At 39.3% G+C, this 22,821-nt stretch overlaps 1 protein-coding gene across 2 annotated transcripts in view; it reads right to left on the bottom strand.

The window, feature by feature from the left end:
- IPO13 (importin 13) overlaps positions 1–8,190 on the bottom strand; it is a 67,336-nt gene extending 59,146 nt beyond the window's left edge. For both annotated transcript variants that reach the window (XM_081324938.1, XM_081324939.1), the window contains exon 1: positions 7,434–8,190. In XM_081324938.1, the coding sequence (XP_081181064.1) occupies positions 7,434–7,505 (72 nt within the window). In that variant the 5' untranslated portion in view covers positions 7,506–8,190. The remainder of the gene's footprint in view (positions 1–7,433) is intronic.
- Between the last annotated feature and the right edge of the window lie 14,631 nt (positions 8,191–22,821).

The following is a 22,821-nucleotide window of genomic DNA, read 5'->3' as shown; positions in this document are numbered from 1 at the left end:
TATGCTATACATTCTGGCTATGCTTGTAATAAAGATTTGATTTAAAAATACCCTACTTAGGGAATTTCCCTTGTCCTGATTGGCTATTTTTCATGCCAGGTCTTTTATCCAACATAGATCAAACATTTTTTGGAAGCATTAATTTGAGAACAGTATTATCCTCAAAGCCACTAAAACACCACAATAGCTCACTTTTTTAATCTTATGTTTTAAATTCTGATTTTTTAAAAAAATCTCAAAGAACAATTATTTCCAGCTAACTTTTTTTAACGTTAAAATATCAGTATGTTTTTAAATGAATAGACTAGAGCAACTATCTGAGACTGCACTAAAATTTCAGAGACAGCTCTTACCATGAGACCAATCTGTTTAATACAATCTTCATTGTGATTTAAGGAATAAAAGGCCTATTATCCAAAAACACCAACATCTGGTAATACAAGAACCAAGGAACAAAACAGAACAAAAAAACCTCTATTAAACATAGTACCAAGAAAACAATTCACATGCCACTAACGATGTATTTCAGATATTTATGAATACAATGCACCCCGAGCAGGACAAAGCAATAAATAAGCAGTAGCTTCCTTTGCTGAAATTGTTCAGCATCCTATTTCTAAAAGATCTTACTAGTGCTATGGATTTCATTTTAAAATAATTTTAGTATGTACTTATGCTAGAACTGTTGGCAGAAAATCTGCTTATATTTTGGTCCTAGTAGTCCCATTTCAAGAGTAGCTTTGCATTAGGTCGTAACTCAGCCATAGCTCACAAGAAAATGGACACTGGACTTTTAGTTAAAAAAGTGAATTGTTCTGTCAGTTTCTACACATTCTGGCATTCTTTAGTGTATTGGTTCAGGTGTGCAACCAGTAGAACCCAGGTCAGAAATGGCCATTATATGAAAATACAACAATCCCATGGCTTTAAGACCACCAAACACTGCACTAAACATCTGTTTATTTGGAAGGATGAAAAGAAGTCTCAATTTAAACCTTTGAGAATATAAGCAAAACTTTGCTTTAACAATAAGCAATTAACTATTGTGCATAGCTTCATCTTTATCAGCAATAAAGATTTTAACCAAGGCAAACCCTGTTCAGGAGTTTTAAGCCAATTCAAGCTAAAGAAATGAGTTGAGCCAAGAATTGTCAGAAGATCTATGATTTACTGCCAAGACCATGTTGGAAAGTCTAATATTTACGAACTCACATTTTTATTTGAAATAAAATAACCTTAACCTTTTCTAAGTCTCAGGGAAGCAAGGCACAAAATATGCCCCAATTACAGTATATGGAAAAATCCTTCCAGAATATTTTGGCAACAATAAATTAATAGCCATATTGTTAGAGTCAAAAAAGAAGATTCACTTATATTTTATTCCCCAGTACATTGTTCTAAAGGCAACCATCTCAGCTGTCACATCATCTAGTCCTAAAACTCAATACCATAAATTAGAAGTGATGGAAACCAACCTCCTTTATTTACAGTTACAGCATAAATGTCAATTCTTTAGATTTTCTAGCCCTCAACTCAGAAATTCATACATTGCTACACGTATATGCTCATAAAAAATAAGAAGGATTGAAAAGCTTTAAAATCAAAGATTTAAGAAAGAAGAATCGGAAAAGGAAGAATCATCTTGAAGCAGAGATATGTGTTGTTTGGGCCAGCACCAAGGCCTGCACCATTTTCAGCTAAAATATTAAGAGAAGAAAAAATGTAATTTTTCTCCCTGCTGCTGAATTTAGTTGGAATTTCCCAAACTTTCAGTTCAATTTAGTTCTACAATGTCAATTATATGGAGGGGAAAGTGAATATAAAGGATGACATTTTATCCAAGTGCCCAAAATATTCCCTAGCCTGCAACAAGCAGAAGATATCTCATGCCATTTCTAAGTTTTAAAAAACCTACTTTAATTGAGCTGTGATTGGGGTGAAATGTTTCACTGCTTATAGAATTAAAAAGGGTATTCTTGACAATACAAGACTTTTATTACAAAGCACTACAAGAATCTACATATGCTCCCATCTACAGCAGCAGCCCCCGAATTTTTGGGCACCAGGTTCCATGGAGAGAGGTTTTTCCACAGACCAGAGGGGACATGGTTTCATGTGCTGCCAGCATCCCATGGATAGGGCTTCACTTGTTTCTGTGGACTCATTTCTGGCATGCCATGGACAGGTGCCAGTCCACGGACTGGGGGGTCGGGGACCCCTGATCTATAGGCTCAAGAGAAGATAAGCCCTAATTAATTTCTGCACAGTTGCTGATCTAAAACACATACTAGAAATTTACTGAAAAAAGTACTGAAAGAAATAGCAATTCCAGCCCAAGACTATCACAGAATACATGTAATATCTTGGAATTTTGTGCTAAGATATTGCACAGAACTATTTTTGCAAGAAAATTAACTATGTTCAGCTTATAAAATGGGATCAATTCAAAGCTTAACGAATGTGTTCCCTAAATTACTATCTAATATGTTTATGAAATAATGGATTTCTGTGTCTTAAGATATGTTTGGCCTATACCGTAGTTACAGGGATGGATAGCTTCCAATTTTAATAAAATAGGGAAATAAGATGTTCTGAGTATTGTTCAGACATACTCAACAATATGTACTGAAATTGAGGCTCTGATGTCATATAAATATAGAAAAAGAAATAACAGAAAAAGTTAAAAGTGCAATAAGAGAATAGAAGTAGTAAAAATATTCTTCATAGCAGTGATAAGTACAATATATCTTAACCTTTCTCTCTAAAGTTACATTATGACTCTCTTCTTTTTATAAGCTATCTACTCCAATCATCAAACCATAAATCAAATGTAATATTGTCTTTTCACTCATCAAATAAGTCAGTTTGTCCACCTCAGTAAATTTTGTCAATTTTACCAACCATTCCTTCATGGAAGGTAGTGCCAAGTCTTTCCATCTTTGTACATATAGTAATCTCACCACAGTAATCCTATTGAAATAATCTTCCATCGTTTTTTTATAATTATTTATCCATCAATCCTAAATGGAAAAGGTCTGGCTTCAATTAAATATTAATCTTTAAAATCATCTGTACAAAATATGTATTTTGAATTCATTTTTAAAGCTTTTTTTAGACATCCACCAAGCATGAGAAAATGTCCACTCATGTTGTTCACATTTCTAACGTCCTTATACACTGGAATTGCAGCTATAATGTCATAAATCATATCACTGTTGGGTGATCCTTCCCTGAAATTTTCCCTAACAAGTGCAAGTCAGTAAATCTACTGGATTACTTCTTTCCCCTAAATCTACTCTATGTCCAATACACAATGCTGCCCTCTCAGCCAGAAGACAACTGTAATTCAAATAATAATAAATGAACCAAAATATTATTTACCAACATCAAATATAGACACTGTTAAAATAAAGCTGTGTCTTTTTAGTGGCATTTCTTCCATCCTATTACTTGAACTTAATTAGTCTAAATACTTAATACAGTGAAAACAAAAATGAGAAGCTAGTTCAAAATCTAGTTAGCCCTACTCTTAACATCTCAAGGCAAATATGGTCTCAACTGGTTAAATTTCCCAAACTGCAACACTTTCTATGCTAGAAGCCCTAGATTCATGTTGAAACAAAATTACAAGAATACCCACAAAGAACAGAAGAAAAGAAGCCTCTTAAGGCATCTGAAATGGTTCTCACAGAGCATCACTTTCTGCATACAGCAAGGAAGACTCAAGTTGAAAACAGACAAATGGCAGATTCAGCAGGATTTGCTAGGAAGACTTGTATCTTGACCCCAATTCCCTAATGCTCTCTGCAGTACAAACTGGGCATTGAATTCAGCCTACTATATATCTCACAGTTCCCTGCAGAAAGGGCTCACATTTTTCCACAACTGGTTACCCAACTGTTGCCCTTATGGTGCAAGCTGTGTTTCAGAGGAAAGCTTGATACTAGGCAATGCTAGACAGTAAGGCAAAAACCCATTTGGGACAGAACTGGGAGGGGGGAATGTGGGAGGAACCAAAAGGTATTTCAGAGACTGCTGTGGCCACTTCAAGCTAGAGGAGAAGCTATTCTGGAATACCCCATCACTATAACTTCTACATATCTACTTCCCCCACCACTTATAGGGCTAATCACCCCCTGGAGTGTCCTGACCTTTCCTGATGTCAACATTTGTTGTATTGTCAATGCACACAAAAGAACTGCCTATGCCTTCTCTCCAGGGGAAATGATGAAGCAGCGTTACCCAGGAGCAGATTAGGCCACAGAAGCCCGTTCTGCCTACCACATAAACTTGCAGAATGCCAGAATCTTTAATTTATATGCCCTGTGCAAATGGCAGAATGTAGTAACAGAGTTTCAAGGTTCAAGCTAGGCATCTGTCATCTGATCATATCCCTATCAAAATCAAAAGGGAATCAAACTAGGTGGTTTCCAACTACAGTTTGTAACTTGGTGAAAAGACAATACTTGGGTATTGCTTGAAAACAAAAGGAATAAAAAAATCTTACTAGTGAGCTCCTAAGGCCTGAACAACACAATAAAACAATGCAGGGTATTGTACAATAGGGAGTAGCTACTTTAAAGCTGCTGGGAATACAATGGGTATTAAAGGCAGATAGATTAAAGTTGCTCGAATTAAATCTGCCCAAATTGTTCAGGTAGAATGCAGAATATTTTTCAAAGCTAACAAAGACATGAGATGGATTTTATTTAAATGAAAGCCCAATTTCCATCTGCATTTTATTTATCTGCATCCTGATTTTTTTTTAAAGAAAACTGTACCTCAACTGTGCAAACTATACATGATTGTCCTAAATATGGGAAAAGGATGTTTCTCGAGCCCTCAGAAATGTATTAAAGCACCCCATCTCCACTTCCATTCAGACATTAACAGTCATTAATGATTCTATATTTATGACAGTCATAAAGCCTAGGAATTAGTTTTATAATTCAAAGACTGGGATTCTCATTTTAATTCTATATCTATTTAATGCCATGTTTTTATTAGTCCCCATTCCTATCCTTTTCTACTTGGAGCATAATCACAGAAAAGATATCAGCCTGCTAATATTTGTAAACACAGAATTTAATTGTTGACAAATAGGCATATCTATTTCCATTTCAGGTTCTTTGGTAGACAAAGTATTGTAAAAATTAACCTTCTTCAATTCGATATCTTCTAGTTATGCAGAACTATATAATTCCTGTCATTCTCTAGGTAAGCTGAAGAAAGCTAATTAGGGCAACATATCTTTGGCAAGTTTCATCTATTATCTCTTCATATACTGTATTGTTTCACAAGTTGTGATGGGCCTTAAGTATATCCTACTATCAATTCTACAATACTTCTTTTCCACTTTCTTCTTAATATTCATTTTATAACCTAGTCATCGCAGCATATGGTATATAGGCATCTATTTTCACTCAGGTGCTATTAATAATAGTATAATAATTAGTTTTGATTAGAATGGGTTCCTTGATCAATTTCACTTCAATCATGAATTCAGTAGGTAATTTTAAATAAGCCATTCTAGGGAAAGTCTGCCTTACAAGATTATTTTTCTGAACATTTGTAAAATCAATAAAATATTAATTACAATTATGATTTTATAAAATTAGATTTGTTTCAAGAAAAGCATCACAGAGAAATGTAGATAAGAACATCATATTAGAAATAAGATGGCAGTTACTCCGGACTAATCTGTTTAACAGTGACACTATATACCGGTAGTCCTCAACTTACAATTGAGAACAAAATTTCTGTTGCTGAAAATTTAAGCAATTTTTGCCCCATTATATGACCTTTCTTCCCACAGTTAAGTGAATCGCTGCAGTTGTTAAATTAATAACAGGGTTGTTAAGTGAATCTGGCTTCCCCCTTGTCTTTGCTTGTCAAAAGATCACAAAAGAGGATCACATGACTCAGGCCACTGCAACCGTCATAAGTAGAACCAATTGCCCAGGTATCCAGATTTTGATTACATGACCACGGGGATGCTGCAATGGTCATAAGTGTGAAAAGTAGTCATAAGTCACTTTTTTTCAGTGACACTGTAATTTTGAGTGGTCACTAAATGAACGGTTATAAGTCAAGGACTACCTGTAGTTCTTACTGAATCAGGAATCATGAAACTGCCTTTCAGAAAGATCAAATAGTGTAGAATTGTCTACACTTTTGCCATCTACTAATGAGTAACTTCAAATTACTGAAGCCATGTTCTCTCCATTCTAACATGACTCGTAGTAATGCACAGAGCAAAAATAGGATCTTTCAGAGATATAACATCAGAGTATAGATAAATGTAATGTTTGGGTCTTTTATCAAATCTTTCTGTTCTCTTGCAGAAATCATGCTGCAGTGCTTCCTTTATTTCAGTTACAACTAGCCACATGCGTTTCACATATAAAAATAAGAAACTGCAGTTTTAAGGCCAATATTTTTTGATATGACTTTCAAAGTACCACCTCAATAAATTCAATTATCAATAGTTTTAATGTAAACAAAGCACAGTGAATGATACAGAAAAAAACATCCATAGGAACTTGTCAAATGTATCAGTTACTGCCCCGAACCAAAGTGACAGACACACCCAGGTTCACATTGATGTCATCAAACCAGCATCATACTTCACTACTAGTGAAATGACTGCTGTGACTTAGGAAAAAAATGCATGTGACAAGATACAGGTAATACCATACAAGAAGGATAAAGCAGCAACAAAAGAACCCTGCTTATTTTTTCTATCAGAAAAATGTTTACCTTCCAGATTTCTAAATCTTTCTAAATAGCTGTGTTTTCTACAACCAGAGGAATTGTATCCCTGAAACTCTTGAAGAACAAAGAGTTTGCTGACATATGCTGGGCTGGAAGGAGCGGACAGGCTATATTCTAGGAATATAGACAGGACAAAGCTTCGCTTCTCTTAAGGCAGTAGCAGCCATAGAGTAATTTCCTTTGCCTGTCAGATTCATCCTTAAAATCGCCCTGAGTCCTTCGGGAGAAGGGCGGTATACAAATTAAATTAATAAATAAATAAACTAATAAATAATTGGGAAGTGATAAATGGGAAGGCTCGAATATTCTAACAAAAGAACCAAGACCACCACTTATTCCAAGTGGAATGGCCCCAGTGGATTTTAGGGGTCACACTACTGTAAAGAAAATGCAGAAGAAGACCATGCCAAGTTGTCCTGAAGAAGATGAAGATGAAACAGCTGGCCTGCTGACTAGGAGAAGGGCATGTCTACAGTAACTGGAGAGGAAAAAAACAAAAAACCAAAAAAACGCGTGTGGCAGAAAGCCCAGGGGAGAATCGGAAACTCTCCTCCACTCCACCCGAGGGGCACACACACACACACACACACACACACCCCAAACCGCACCCAGCAGGTGGAATCAACCTCTGATCCCCAACCTGGCAGCACCGCTCTCACCTTCTCCACGTTCTCCACGTTGAATTCCAGGTTTTGCTGGAGGTGGAAAGCAGGCTCCCCTCGGCGCTCCATGGTGCCCCCCCCGCCCCCCGACACTCCCAAGCCCGGAGCCTGGTCCTCTCTTCGCCCTGGGCTCTCAGCTACAGCGGGGCAGCGGCATCGTTGGGAGAGGACGGCGGGGAGCGCGGAGAAAAGAAACGGGCGCCTCTGCAGGGCCGGCGGTCGGTCTCTTTCAGAGGAGAGGGCGACCTTTCGTCTGTCTGCGCCGAGAGGTTGGGCGCATGGCTCAGCCCGGAGTTGAGCCGCTTTCCCGATTCTTCCCCAATGACTCGCGGGGCGAGTGGGGAGGGGGGCGCCGATCAGCTCGTCTGCAATAGGAGGAGGGGCAAGTCTGTGCGTCCCCGGCGGGTCCAAGGGAGTGAATGGGCAGGGTTTTTTTTATATATATATACCTGTCTCTGCTCAGTCAAAAGGAAAGCGGGGAGATATCCCCCACCGGGTGAATTAAAGGTCCTGAATTAAACGTCCTGGCGGCGAGGACGAATCAAAGGGAAACCGATAACAATCCCTAATTTTCTTAAGGGAGGGAAGAAATCTTTCCGTCCGCCTGCCCTTCTGTCTTTAATGGCGGAAGGAGTACCGGTCCATCGCACAGCTGAAAGATAGGCGTCTGCCTGCCTGCCTGCCTGCCTGCCCGTCTGCTCCTCCTCCCTGGCCGATCCCTCCACTCTGCAGTTTAGCGGGTCGGTCTCCCTGCCCGAGGCGGTAAGCACCACCGCCGCCGCCACCTCCCTTGGTCGCGCAGCCCGACTACTTGACTGACAGTTGGGCCGGGCGATCGGAGGAAGAACCAAATGGAGAAAGAGAATGGGGTCCTCGCGCGCTAACAGGGTTGTCCATATCAAACGCCGTCTGCCGGGCAGTTAAATCGCCCTTCCGTTCAGGCACTAAGGTCACCCCTGCCGGCGGGTCCTTGCCAGCCTCATTGCGTTGGCTCATGGGAATTGTAGTTCTAAGTCTGATCGGCGCGATAACGAATTAGGGCAAGGGCGATAATTGAAGGAGTTGTAGTTTCAGGCGGAGGGTGTTTTTCTCTTCCACCCTCTGTCTGGGGGGAATAAAATGGCGCTTGGTACAATGGTGAGATGAGCCTTTAATAAGTAGGGGGAGGTTTGGACAAAAGTCCTGATTGTCGTCATATGCTTTTATTTTAGTATGTATTAACGTCACATGTTTTTTTTTTATTTTCCCCCCTCAACGTGTTCGTTACTCTCTGGTTCTTTTTTCCCCCGTCTTGTCGTTTATCGTTACTGTATTTGGTTCCTTTGAAGAAAAAGCAGGATAAAAGGATCATTGGATAAATCAAGCCAGAGTTTTCACTCAAGGTACAAATGACCAAGATCAAATTGTCACATTTCGGACCCATTACATCGTGTCTCTCTGAAAAAGGCTCAAATGTGGATGGGAAAGAAAAAAGGCTCTAGTGTGGATGGGAAAGGTGGAAAGAAAGAGAAGAGAACGACAAGCAGCAAAGTGGATGGACACAGTTATAGTACCAATTGATGGAAGATCTGAAGGAGCAGGTTAGGTGCACATCATCATGAAGAACATCTCTCTACACCAGCAGTTCCCAACCTTTTCTATACCCTGCACCCCTAGGACGCTTCTGAGATATTCTCACACCCCTTACAAAAGTAATATCTGGTTATGCATATACACTAAGCAACAGGGAGAAAGCAGAACTACTCCACTCATTTTTTGCATCCGTATTTACAAAAAGGGAAAAACCAGTCAAACCTATTAAAAACACTACTGTAAAAAACAGATTAAAAACACGTTAAGATAGGCAAGAAAATGGTAAGTGAGCACCTGTCCACCCTAGATGATTTTAAATCACCAGGACTAGATGGATTTCACCCCAAGGTTCTGAAGGAACTGGCCTATCAGCCTGACCTCGATACCTGGGAAAATCTTGGAAAAGATAATCAAGCAGCGAAATCAACGAACACCTAGAGGCAAAGTCATTACCAAAAGCCAACACGGGTTTGTCAAAAACAGATCATGCCAGACATATCTTACTGCATTCTTTGACCAGGTGACAAAAGTAGTGGGCCAGAGGAATGCTGTGGATTTAATTTACTTGGACTTCAATAAGGCATGTGATAAAGTAGACCACAACCTACTACTTGATAATAAAAAAATGTGGATTAGACAGCATCACCCCCTGATGGATTCGTAGCTGGCTGACCGGCCGTATTTATTGTGTGGCACTGCAATGAAACTGCATCTACATGGAGGGAAGTGTGTAGTGGGGTGCCCCAGGGCTTTGTTCTGGGCCCAGTGTTCTTCAACATCTTCATCAATGATTTGGATGAGGGGATAGATGGGGAACTCATCAAATTTGCAGACGACACCAAGCTGACAGGAATAGCCAACACTCCAGAAGATAGGCTTAAAATACAGAAGGATCTTGACAGATTTGAACATTGGTCGCTATCTAACAAAATGAAATTCAATGGTGAAAAAAAAGTTCTACATTTAGGCAAGAAAACCCAAATACACAGCTATAGTATAGGTGGTACCTTGCTCAATAGTAGCAACTGTGAGAGGGATCTTAGAGTCCTAGTGGACAATCACTTAAATAAGAGCCAGCAATGTACTGCAGCTGCCAAAAAAGTCCACACAGTGCTAGGCTGCATTAACAGTCATAGAATCAAGATCACGTGAAGTGTTAATACCACTTTACAATGCCTTGGTAAGGCCACACTTGGAATACTGCATCCAGTTTTGGTCACCACGATGTAAAAATGTTGAGACTCTAGAAAGAGTACAGAGAAGAGCAACAAAGATGATCAGGGGACTGGAGGCTAAAACATATAAGGAACGATTGCTGGAATTGGGTATGTCTCTAGTTTAATGAAGAGAAGGACGAGTGGTGACATGATAGTGTTCCAATATCTCAGGGGCTGCCACAAGGAAGAGGGAGTGAAGCTATTCTCCAAAGCACCTGAAGGCAAGCCAAGAAGCAATGGATGGAAACTAACCAAAGAGAGAAGCAACCTAGAACTAAGGAGAAATTTTCTGACAGAACAATTAATCAGTGGAACAACCTGCCGCCAGAAGCGGTGAATGCTCCAACACTGGAAGTTTTTAAGAAGAGATTGGACAGCCATTTGTCTGAAATGGTATAGGTTTCCTGCCTGAGTAGGGGGTTGGACTAGAAGACCTCCAAGGTCCCAAGTTTATTATAATTGTTGTTATTATTATTGTTGTTGCTGTTCTAAACCCAAGTTTTCGCAACCCCTGGAATATCATCTAGCATCCCCGGTTAGGAACCCTTGCTCTACACTTGCTAAGAATTGACACCAACTTGATGGCACTTAATCAGCCATCAATCATTTTATTTCCTGGTTTCCTTTTTTATCCTGCAGTAGCAATAAAGTATTTGTTTTAACAAATTCAGGGTTAGCCCAATCAGTTCCAAGCCAAATAGCTTGGATGAGTAGGGGACTGCCTCTGTCTGCAGGAGCAACGTTGTCCAGGCTTCCTCCAAATGTTCTGAGTTTTCTGAACAAAGCTGTTGTCTCCTGTGTAAGGAAGACTTTGAAACAGCCCTGCCAGCTTTTGCATGTGACTGGCTGGCTGCCTCAGACAGCAAAATATGTAAAGCTGCTCTGCAGAGTTCCAAGCAGAGTAGCTCAGATATGCTTAAAGGAGCACTCCAAATGTGTGCATTCTAAAATCCCAGGTTCACATGCATTGAGTGAGCACACACACACACACACACACACACACACACACCAACTTCCAAAAGCTTTTAATCGCACATTTCCAATTGGCAAAAAATGTAATTTACATGATGGCAAAGCAATCATTTCAATTGCATTTACGTCTGGTTCAATTTGAATAGGGAGAGAGTTCTGACAAAACGTGATCCACTGGAGAAGGAAATGGCAACCCACTCCAGTATCTTTGCCATGAAAACCCCATGGACAGTACCAAAAGGAAAAAAGATACTTCTGCGAGTCCCTCGGACTGCAAGGTGATCAAACTGGTCAGTCCTAGAGGAGATCAACCCTGACTGCTCTTTAGAAGGCCAGATCCTGAAGTTGAAACTCAAATACTTTGGCCACCTAATGAGAAGGAAGGACTCACTGGAGAAGAGCCTAATGCTGGGAAGATTGAGGGCAAGAGAAGAAGGGGACGACAGAGAATGAGGTGGCTGGATGGAGTCACTGAAGCAGTAGGCGTGAGCCTAAATGGACTCCAGAAGATGGTAGAGGACAGGAAGGCCTGGAGGAACATTGTCCATGGGGTCGTCATCGGTCGGACACGACTTCGCAACTAACAACAAAATAGTAAAATTAAAATTAATTTTTATTCTGATCCCATTCAGAACAGTTTTAGGATGAAACCTTGGCACCATTAAAAGCCAAGTAGAACCACTGGTCCAGAAAAAAAAATTGCACCCCTTAGCTAACCTAGACTCCATAAAGTTTGTTTTATATACTGTTTCTAATCTGCTCTCAAGAGTTTTTCAGTTTCAGCATCCATCATGACAAATCATGATGGAAATTGCAGTCCAATGTAAGGTATAAATGACAGGTTTATAAGCCCACTAATTGGTTTAGCAAGTTATATCAGTTATCCAGACTGTTCTTGTGTTTTTATTTTATTTTATAATGAAAAAGGAAGAAACAGCAAGTGTAAAGGAGCACAATTTCTTTTTGTTCCTTACCTTTAATTTGTACAGAAGGCACGAGGACTGCATTTCTCCTTGTTTTAGATTCATCTGCAAATAAAAGAAAATCACTTCTCTAAACCAATGAAAACGTTCTGGACTTTTTTTCACCCTTTCAGAGAGGATGGAAAAAATAACAGTATAATAAAAAATTAAAAGTAAATTTCTTGTTGCAGGGTGTGATTAATGTGTATCCTGGGACTAAAATTATTGTATATCATTGCTCAGATAATATATTTTGCAATGATGGCTCGATCTGTTTTTTTTTTAAAGGGGTAGGTCATTGTAGGTATTATAAATATAATATATGTAAATGTAATATAAAATAATTACAGGTAGTCCTTGACTTACAACCATTCATTTAAAATCATTCAACATTACAATGGCAGAGAAAAAAGTGATTTATGACCAGTCTTCACATTTATGACTATCGCAGCATCCCCAGTCACGTCCCCATAGTCACATGACCTGGCATGTATTTACGATGGTTGCAGCTCCTGGGATCATGTGATTGCCATTTATGACCTTCCCAGCTGGCTTCTGACAAAGTCAATGGGAGAAAGTGGATTTGCTTAATTACTGCATGAATCACTTAAAAACTGCAGCGATTTGTTTAACAACCAGGGCAAAAAATCAGTCACAACTCATTTCACCATTCTGGTTCCAATTCTTGTAAGTCAAGGACTGCTTGTATAGATATACAAAAAAGTTATTAGGATTATTATTTCAATTATTATGACAACTTTTAAACATTTAAAGCATAGTCTAACCAACTGGTTAAACCAAACAAGGTGTTTTTTATATGTGGGGGCCATAAAGGATGGCATTTACCTTAACACCTGATTTGATAGATAATTATTAGGATTAACTTCTATTATATGTAAATATAGATAGTACAACCTTACTGCACAATAGTTTCCAATATAAACACTGTTTAAGCTACATGCAGCTATATTGGCTACAAGCTAGCCAATGACACGGTAGAAGTGTGAAGAAGCATTCATCTGGCAGGTTTTTTTATAGAGAAAAGGATATGTAAGCCCTTGAAGCATCACTGGCTTTTCTGTATTCGGGAGTATAGTAAGATCCTGCTAAACTCCTCTTACCCATTCATGCCTATACCTCTGATCTCTTAAGATGTCGATTAAAGTCAAGAAATCCATCACTCCTCACAGCGCTTAAGCTGCTGGCCGAACATCAGAGCACTATACAAAAGTGGATGGAAGCATGGAGTAGCTATACCTCCCAAGATATTTCTGAGCATATTAATCCTAATAGTATACCTCCAGGATTTAATCTACCCCAACAGATATGGGTGACATACAATAGAATTAGAACGACTCATGGGGTGTGTGCCGATTCTCTGTATAAATGGGGAAAGACACCTTCAGCACAATGTGATTGCGGGGCTCCCCGACAGACTATCCAACATATAGTGAGGGAATGCACTAATAGAAGATACCCAGGAGATTTTAAGGACTTCCTCTGCATAACAACGGCAGCTACTGACTGGATGTCCAAACTCAACATTAAACTCTGAAATGTTATTTCTGTTTTCCTCTTAGGTTTTATAATTGCTTCTTTTTTAAAAAAAATTGTTTTAACTGTTCTAACTTGTAAATATGAAGTGCTTTTAATTCTGTGTGTGACCAGCCATACGCTAAATAAATAAATGTATGAAGCTGCACATTAGTCTCTTTATTATTTATGAATTATAAATATATGTTGTACCTTTAATTAAAAATCAGTTGGATGAGACCTGAACATAAAGACTTAAGGGTTTAACAAGGAAATTAGACAGCTGTCAGGATTCCCCAGAAGCTAAGCCACAATTATAAGGCTAGCATCTTTAGGCTTCAGAATTTAGACAACCACTATGTGACAGCAGAGTAATACAGAAAATGAAGTATTTCTGACATCTAGAAGTTGTCTGGATTTTTTTTTCAACCCAGATAGGGTACAGGATGCCTAATGAATTTGTTAAGTTTTTTGAGTACCAATAATAGTTTTTTAGCTGTAGCAAACCAACATAACTAACATAGTATTAGGGATATTGGACTAGTAGTACTGACTTTTAACCAGTAATCACATGGCCAAATTCAAAGCACTTATATGATGATGATGATGGTTCCCTGAATGAAAGAACTCCTTTATTGATCTCTTCTCACCACCCTGTCTCTGGCCAAGAAGGGAAACCTTTTAAATCTGAAAAATGAAAGAATGTTAATTAAAATTGTGATTTTTAAAAATATCCTGAAAAAAGCATAGGAAGAAAAGGGAAATTTGTAAAAAAAAGTATTCATTGTTATTATATGCCATCTTTTGCAGGGGGATGGGTTCCTTCGAGTCCTTCAAGACTGGGCCTGTTAGTTTTAATACTCCTTTATGTAACCGGATACTTGATTTCCTTAATGATAGGCCCCCAGGTTGTGCGAGTTGGAAGTAAAGTTTCCAACTTCATCTCCTTGAGTACAGGTTACCCACAGGGCTGTTACTGTTCACCTTGATGACCCATGACTGCTGTGCCAAATCTGCTACGAATCATATTGTGAAGTATGCGGATGACACAGCAGTGGTGGGTCTTATTTGGGACAACAACGAAGATGCTTATAGGGAAGAGGTGAAGGGTCTGGTGGACTGGTGCAGTAAAAGTAACTAGTTCTGAATGTTAATAAAACAAAGGAGATCACTGTAGATTTTAGAAAAAGCCGGCATAGCCATACTGCACTCTATATCAAGGCTGCAGCTGTGGAGGTGGTCAACTGTTTTAAGTATTTGGAGGTGCAGATAACTAACAATCTTAGTGAAGCATGCAAACCAGTGTCTGCATTTCCTGTGTCGGCTGAGGAGAGCACATCTTTATCCTGTCCTGGCCACTTTTTACAGAGCCAGATTGAAAGCATCTTAACAAAATGCATTACTGTTTGGTTTTGTGGTAGCAGTGCCTCAGATAGAAAGTCCATATGGAGAGTGGTAAGGACAGCTGAAAAGATTATAGGAAGTCTGCTTCCTGTTATTCAGGACACTGCTTATAAGCGCTATGAGTTCGAACCATTGTTAGAGATGCCGCACACCCGCTTCACAGTCTGTTTCTGTTGCTCCCCTCTGGGGGGAGGTTTAGAAGTATTTCTAGTAGGACTACCAGATTCTGTAACAGCTTTGTTCCCTATGTCATCTGTCTGGTAAACTTGCAAGATTCGTTTTTCTTGCCATGTAAATGTATACATCCGAACTACAGTAGACTGTTGTTTCTCTGTGCCATAGGTGTATATATGTGAGTATATGCATAATTTTATTTATTTCTCATGTTTATGCAGTGTATATTGGAGGTGGTTTTCCTTTGGGAGCTGTATGCAACAAAATCTCATTTTAATGTATGCTGATTAGTGTACATTTAAAGTGACTTTATTATTCTATTCTATTCTATTCTATTCTATTCTATTCTATTCTATTCTATTCTATTCTATTCTATTCTATTCTATTCTATTCTATTCTATTCTATTCTATTCTATTCTATTCTATTCTATTCTATTCTATTCTATTATTTTGTTGACTTCTGGCAGCAGCATGGGCTCATCCCTGCAGTATTTGGGGCAAGATTGGTACTCTAAAGTGAGCCTTTTCATCTTTCCCTCATATATGAGAAAAAAAGTTATACATTTTCAAACTTTGCTTTCCAAGTATGTTTAACTACAAAATTTTTCATCTAGCCAAAAGAGTGATTGGGTGTGGTAGTGCTATAGTCAGATTTAGAAATGAGGGGCCATGAAACTAGTAGACTATTAAAATGTACAAATAGTGTTACTTTAAACATTTCAGAGAAGATATCTAGAGCTATTTTTTCAGTATTTGATAATGTTTTATAATGCTTTATTTGATACCTTAAGCAAAATTAGACTCATATAAATTGTAGAACTATATTTAATAATAAGGATTTCTTCTTGTTCTTTAGTTCCCTCCCATATAAACATACACATTAGCCAGGTTTGCATTGCCTTCGCAGGCTTTATTGCTACAGGAAGTTATTGTTGTACAAAAATAGAGTTTATCCCAATGCAAATAGAGGACAAAGAATATAAAATTAGGAAAGGAGGAATAGGAAATGCCCTTGTCGAGGCCAAGTGGGGAAAGGAGTGGGTGGGGGTGGGGAATAGGAACTGCTGGTCCCAGGCCAGGGCATAGCATCAATTTCTAATGTATACCAGACCTGCTCTCAGCTTCATAAATAGGTTGCCACCAGGGAGTGAGTGGGGTACAAATAAATAAATAACTTATAGAATAAATAAGTAGGATTAGAAAATTTAAACTTTCTAAATAGGTTTAGAAAATGTCACTTCTGAGGCAGCTGGGTTCCCACGCTGCTGGTACTAAATAATGGTTGAACCAGAACTCAGAACCATTGCTGCTTCCATTGTCAGCCGGGTAAGTGCAGTAGTCAAAACTCCAAGCCATTGCTAGTGTGTCTGTGCATGTTGCACACCAGTATGCCACTGCCACCATTGGCTTTATACCAAGCCCCTTTTCTATTGACTGTACTTGCAAAAATCCTGATAACTACTGACAACTACTAGATGGCATCCATCTTCCTTAACCCAGATCTGGTAGCTCTGAGAAACACATCAAATTTGCCCTTTTGTATGTCCATACCCTTTCCGCTAATGTTATAGGCTCTCACAGGAAAAACTCTCCAACGTGGCTGAAGGTTGTAATCATCAAACTTCTCCCAAACAAACCATAACGTTATTCAATCCTCAAATAGTGCACTGATTATTTTAGCACAAGTCACAAGGTTGGAGCAATCACCGAATGTTCAGGGCACTAAAATAGGCTTGCGAAATTGTCCTTCATGCTCCTAGATGTAGTCAGAACGTGTTTATAAAGAAAAGGCAGATGGTGGGCTCAAATAAAAACTGGAGAGAGAACCTGTGCCTTGAATGAAGATGACATGACCTAGTGAACAGCCTTCTTTCAACTGCCTGGAAGAAGATCAGTTGGTATCACAAGTATCTCAGGCTAAATGCCACATATGCCTCTCTCTCTTGAATAAGGTGTGAGAATTTCCAATGCTTTTTTCCTCAGTGGGAGAAAAGGCTTGATAGGTAAGAAGATTCACAGCACTGTTGATAGATCAATCTTTAAAGGAGAAATGCCCATTCTAGAGTCATGTGAAAAAGGAAGTACACCCTATATGGTTTTACATATCAGGACCTAATTAAAAGTCATCTGGCCCTTAGCAGTTCTTACAAGTAGGTAGACGAACAACAAAACATACCATATTATATCATGTCATCATTTATTTTAGAAAATGGAGAAGCCCTGTGCGAAAAACTAAGAACACCTTTACTGCTTCCATAGGTGTAAAGAGGCTAAGTAACAGCCAGGTACTGCCAATCAAGTGCCTTTGGTCAATTGATCATCCGCAAGTGTGTCTATAAAAGCCAAAGTTTTAGAAGTTTGCTGGTCTCCAGCCCTGAGGTTTGAGTTTATATATTGCCAACAGGGAAAGTCATCAGCAATGATCTTAGAGAAGCAATGGTTGCTCCCCATCAACCTGGGAAGAGTTATAAAGCCATTGCTAAACAATTTAAAGTCCATCATTCTACAGTGAGGAAGATTATTCACACGTGGCAAATATTCAAGACAGTTGCCAATCTTCTCAGAAGTGGATGTCCCAGCAAATTCACTCCAAGGTCAGAATGTGCAATGCCCAGAGAAATTGCAAAAAATCTAACGATTACATCTCAGACTTTGCAGGCCTCCGTTAACATGTGAAAAGTTAATGTTTATGACAGTACAATTAGAAGAAGACTGAACAAGTATGGTTTGCCTGGAAGGGTTGCCAGGATAAAGCCTCTTGTCTCTAAAAAATATCATGGCAGCATGGCTTAGCTTTGCAAAGTTGCATCTGAACAAATTACAAAACTTCTGGAACACTGTCCTTTGGACAGATGAGACCAAAATGTTTGGTCATAAAGCACAGGGCCACATTTGGTGAAAACCAAACACAGTGTATCAGTGCAAACATCTCAAACTAACTGTCAAGCATGGGGTGATGATTTGGGCCTGTTTTGCAGCCACAGGACCTGGGCACCTTGCAATCATTGAATCAGCTATGAACTCCTCTGTATACCAAAGTATTCTAGAGTCAACGGTAAGGCCATCTATCCAACAGCTGAAGCTTAGCCGACGTTGGGTCATGTAACCAGACAATGGTCCCAAGCACACCAGCAAATCTACAATAGAATGGCTAAAAAGTGAAAGAATCAAGATGTTGCACTGGCCCAGTCTAAGTCCAGACATCCAGCCAATTGAATGCTGTGGCAGGACTTCAAGAGAGCTGTGCGTAAACAAATGCTCACAAACCTCAATGAACTGAAGCAATGTTGTAAAGAAGAGCGGGCCAAACTTCCTCCACAACAATGTGAGAGGCTGATAAAGTCTTACAGAAAAGTATTAATGATCAAGTTGAATCATAAGGTGTACTTAGTTTTTCACACATGGCTTCTCCGATTTAGCTTTTTGTAACAAAAATGATGACATAATGTAATGTGTCGTGTGTTATTCATCTGAAGTTGTATTTACCTACTTTTAAGAACTGCTAAAGACCAGATGATTTTTACTATGTCCTGATTTGTAAAACCATAGAACTCAAAAGAGAGTGTGCTTTCTTTTTCACAGGATTGTATAATTAAAATCACTGATGATAGGTGAATGCTCACTAAAGGCCAAGATATATTTAGGCCAACAACGCTATGCTTCACTCCTGTTAATTGTCCATTCATTCCTCTCATCTGGAGTGAAAAGCTCTAGTGTGAAATTTATTTCTCCTTCTGCTGCCGCTTACCGGCAGGGCAGGCTTATTTTTATTTTATTTATTTGTATCCCGCCTTTATTATTTTTTACAAATAACTCAAGGCAGTGAATATGTCCAGCACACCTTCCTCTTATTTTTCCCACAGCAAAAACCCTGTAAGGTGAGTTGGGCTAAGAGAGAGTGACTGGCTCAAAGTCACCCAGCTGGCTTTTATGGTTAAGGTGGGGCTTGAACTCACAGTTTCCCACTTTCTAGCCTGGTGCCTTAATCACTGGACCAAATTGGCTGTCTATGACCTCTCTGTAGCATGAACAAGGATATGTCAATTCAAAGACCCCCCCCATGAGTTCTGAACAGATAGTATATTTAGCCCAGACAACTACATTCAGCTGCTGAAGCACTTTGCAGATTTTGCCAGACATTCTGCGTATCCAGGAAAGAGAGGTTCTCATACCGGATGGGTTGGCAGCAGGGTTGAGAAATGTAATCATTACCCCTAGGAACAATGACACCTTGCTTTACAAGGTGTTTCAGGACTTCGTGATAGTCACTGCGGGCAAACTTGCATGTCCCACTGCAATACCTGAATAGAACCACCTCCTCAGAATCATAGCCAAGCCCCAGATCCCGCACGTTGATTGTGTGGCTACGTAAGCGACAACCGCGGTTACGACCACCACCTCCAGTCCTTCTAGAGCTTTTCCTGATACTGCTTGAGCTTGATGGGGAACGCTCAGCCCTGAGAAGTTCTGATGTGCTCAGGTCTTTCTTGGTCATGTCTTCCCCTGAAAGAAAAAGGGAGAGGGGGTCTTAATTCTTCCTCCCAAGTATAATACAGGATGGGTGTTCCTAAGACAAGAAAAAGGGCATAGATCTTGAAGAAAATACATTCTTCAACCCATCTGGGAAAAATCCAATTGGCTTGGATCAAGAATTCATATGAAGCACCCTTCTCCCCAAGCCATTTGCCCTGGACAAATGCCAGGTCCCTACCATGCCAGTGATTCCTCATAGCCAGAGATGGTGTTTCCATGCTGTTTTCCTCCGTAGAGGCAGAGCTGACAGAGCCCATGCTTCCCGAAGCTGCTACCAATGTCTCTGAACTTGCCATGACTATCCCAGCAAACAGCGATAGTATAGTTAAGATACTCCACAAACCCTGCTCCTAGGATAAGACAGGAGGACATATAACAGTAAACATGCTGATTAGGATACAAATAAAGTGGAAAATAAGAAAGTAAGATCTGCTAAATGCAGGGATATTTTACATATGATGATCCTCCCACATGACATCATATGGCGGCTGTGGTCAGGATGGCCTTTGCCCAGCTCCACTGGTGCATCAACTATGGCCCAATGTGAGCTGGGAAGCTGTGATCATTACCCAGCTGGACTACTGCAAGTACACTCTACAAAGGATTACCTTTAAAGACCACTTTGCAAATCAAGTGGGTACAAAATGCTGCAGCATGCTTCTTATTTGGCACTAGTGGCCAGGAGGATAAAAAAATCTATGATGCAAGCCTTGCATTGGCTCCCAACAGGTTTTCAGGTACAATTTGAAATCAATGGTTTTGACCAATAAACTATATATGGCTTGGCACTAAAATACCTTTAGAACCACCACCTCCGGCTAAAATAAAACTATAACACGCACATCCCAGGAGAAATTGCTTGTGATCTCCTACTTATGTGAAGTTGGGTGAACGGCCTAAGGCCATGAAAAGATAGTTATCCATCATAGCCCCCATGCTATGGAGCAAACTTTCATTTCAAGTTTGACTTGCTCTCAGGGCTTTTTTTGTCATAGAACGCTCAGAACGGAGTTCCGGCACCTTTTTTGGGATGGAACCTTGTAGGGTAGGCAAGGTGGGTTGTATGGCATGTGTGAGTTCCGGCACCTTTTTCTTTTACAAAAAAAGCACTGCTTGCTCTAATACTGATGGCGTTACAGAATCAAGTTAAGACAAAGCTCTTCTCGAGCCTTTAAAAAAAAAAGAACCCAAACAGTTAAAATGATACCATCTTTTGAATTTGCTTTTTGCATATTGTTCCATTTATAGCCTGACTTGCTGGTTATCTTTGAATTTTAACTATTCCTTTTGCACCATGTCTATTTTATTTCTTACCATGGACGTTTGTTATATTGTTGAGAATCTTATGAATAGGGGAATATAGAATTGAAATACAGTAAATACAGTACATTTCTTCCGTGGTGCAAACTACTGTATGTGTCAAATGATCATAGGTAAACATCAGAATGAAAAGAAATCTTTTTCACTTCAAGCATATCCAGTGAGAAACCATGCAAATTCATCACACAAATACAGAGGCCCATCTGAATCCATCACACAGATCACTATGTGGCAGGATATATATTTTGGACTATACAGAAATGATATGCATATTAAAAATTGCCATTTCAAGTGTGAAATTTGGAGCTTTGTCAGCCAGAAATGGAGCATTAAGCTAACCAAAGAAACCAAAACAGCTGGCCCAACGTACTGAAAACCAAAGTGAAGTGAAAGTAAGGAGAAACTCTTCCATCTTTCATAAATCGAATTGACGTCTTTCATAAACACCGCCTCTGTAACTTTCCACTGTTTCTGGAACTAAAGCCCTGATGTCAAGAACATTCCTTGGCATTGACTAACTCACCCTGAATCGTGCTTGTTGGATAGGCAAACTCCTGCAGGCAGAGGGAGGTCTGTCTAATCTGTTCCTTGACCCGTCAACTCTCCACTCCATCCTACCTAAAATACAAAGACACAGCTCAGGAACCCAGTTCAATTTCTCTTAATGTGAAGACTAGTTTTCACTCTTGCAAGCTTCTGGTCCAGTTATGGCCCCTGCCTGCTATACCTCTATGAGATTACAAAAATCTTTCAGTAAACGTATCAATCCAGTTAAACAAAGGTGCTGAAGAAGCTCCCAACAAGGTACATTTTTGTTTGTGACTGGCCTGGCAAAAATATAGATTGCAATTTTTTTTATTAAGTCTCCTTGTGATTGGTCTGCTACATTAATAGAATGTTATAAGGATATTTCCATGGTTCCATCCCACTGTATCTGTAATTGCCAGTAATTTTTTTTAAAAGCAAATCCTCTAACGTTAGCTAAGAATAGCAATACCCAAATTAAACATAAATTTTGCAACAGAATACAAACATTATTGTTCACTGTATTATGTTATTCCCAGCCACATCCAAAAATATTCTGTGAAATAATCATAGATCCTCCCTGTATTGGAGAATAGTAACCTCTGAGGTATCTGTCAGGTTCACACTCTTGACAGAATACCTATAAGTATTTGTATATTTAAAAGTGCTACACCTAGACTTGGAACAGAATATGCTCATAGAAAGGTCTTACATGAAAATTTTCCACATGAGGAACTACTGTGGCTTGGATAATCTCAGCAGCCCACTTTCCTTAAAAACAGTTCTATTTACCTGTGAAGTTTCATCTGCACCAATTTGGGATTATAAACTAAGGGTGCAAAGAATGGAATCTGGGAGCAACATCTCCAATGGTTCCTTTTATCACCCTTGGAATGCCCAAAGTAGGCGACCTTTTTCATTTTGGGGATTTTTTTTAAGGGCAAAATGGGAGCCCTAAGACCTGCAAATATTTGAACAATTCATTTCACCCATTAAAACACTTGATACTCCATCAAAATAGGCTTGGATCACCTACTTTTGAAAAGCCAAGTCTGGTGCAGACTTTGAACTCATAGAAATGTCTTTAAGCAATTTAATTGTTTTAAGCTCTTCAGAGCAGAGGTCTATTATTATTTTTTTATCCTGCAATGGGCATACAGAAATGGGATAAAT

Source organism: Vipera berus (genome assembly GCF_964194415.1).
Source record: "Vipera berus genome assembly, chromosome: 3".
Taxonomy (NCBI): domain Eukaryota; kingdom Metazoa; phylum Chordata; class Lepidosauria; order Squamata; family Viperidae; genus Vipera; species Vipera berus.
Note: the sequence above shows the minus strand (reverse complement) of the source record. Positions and strands in the feature narration are given on the sequence as shown.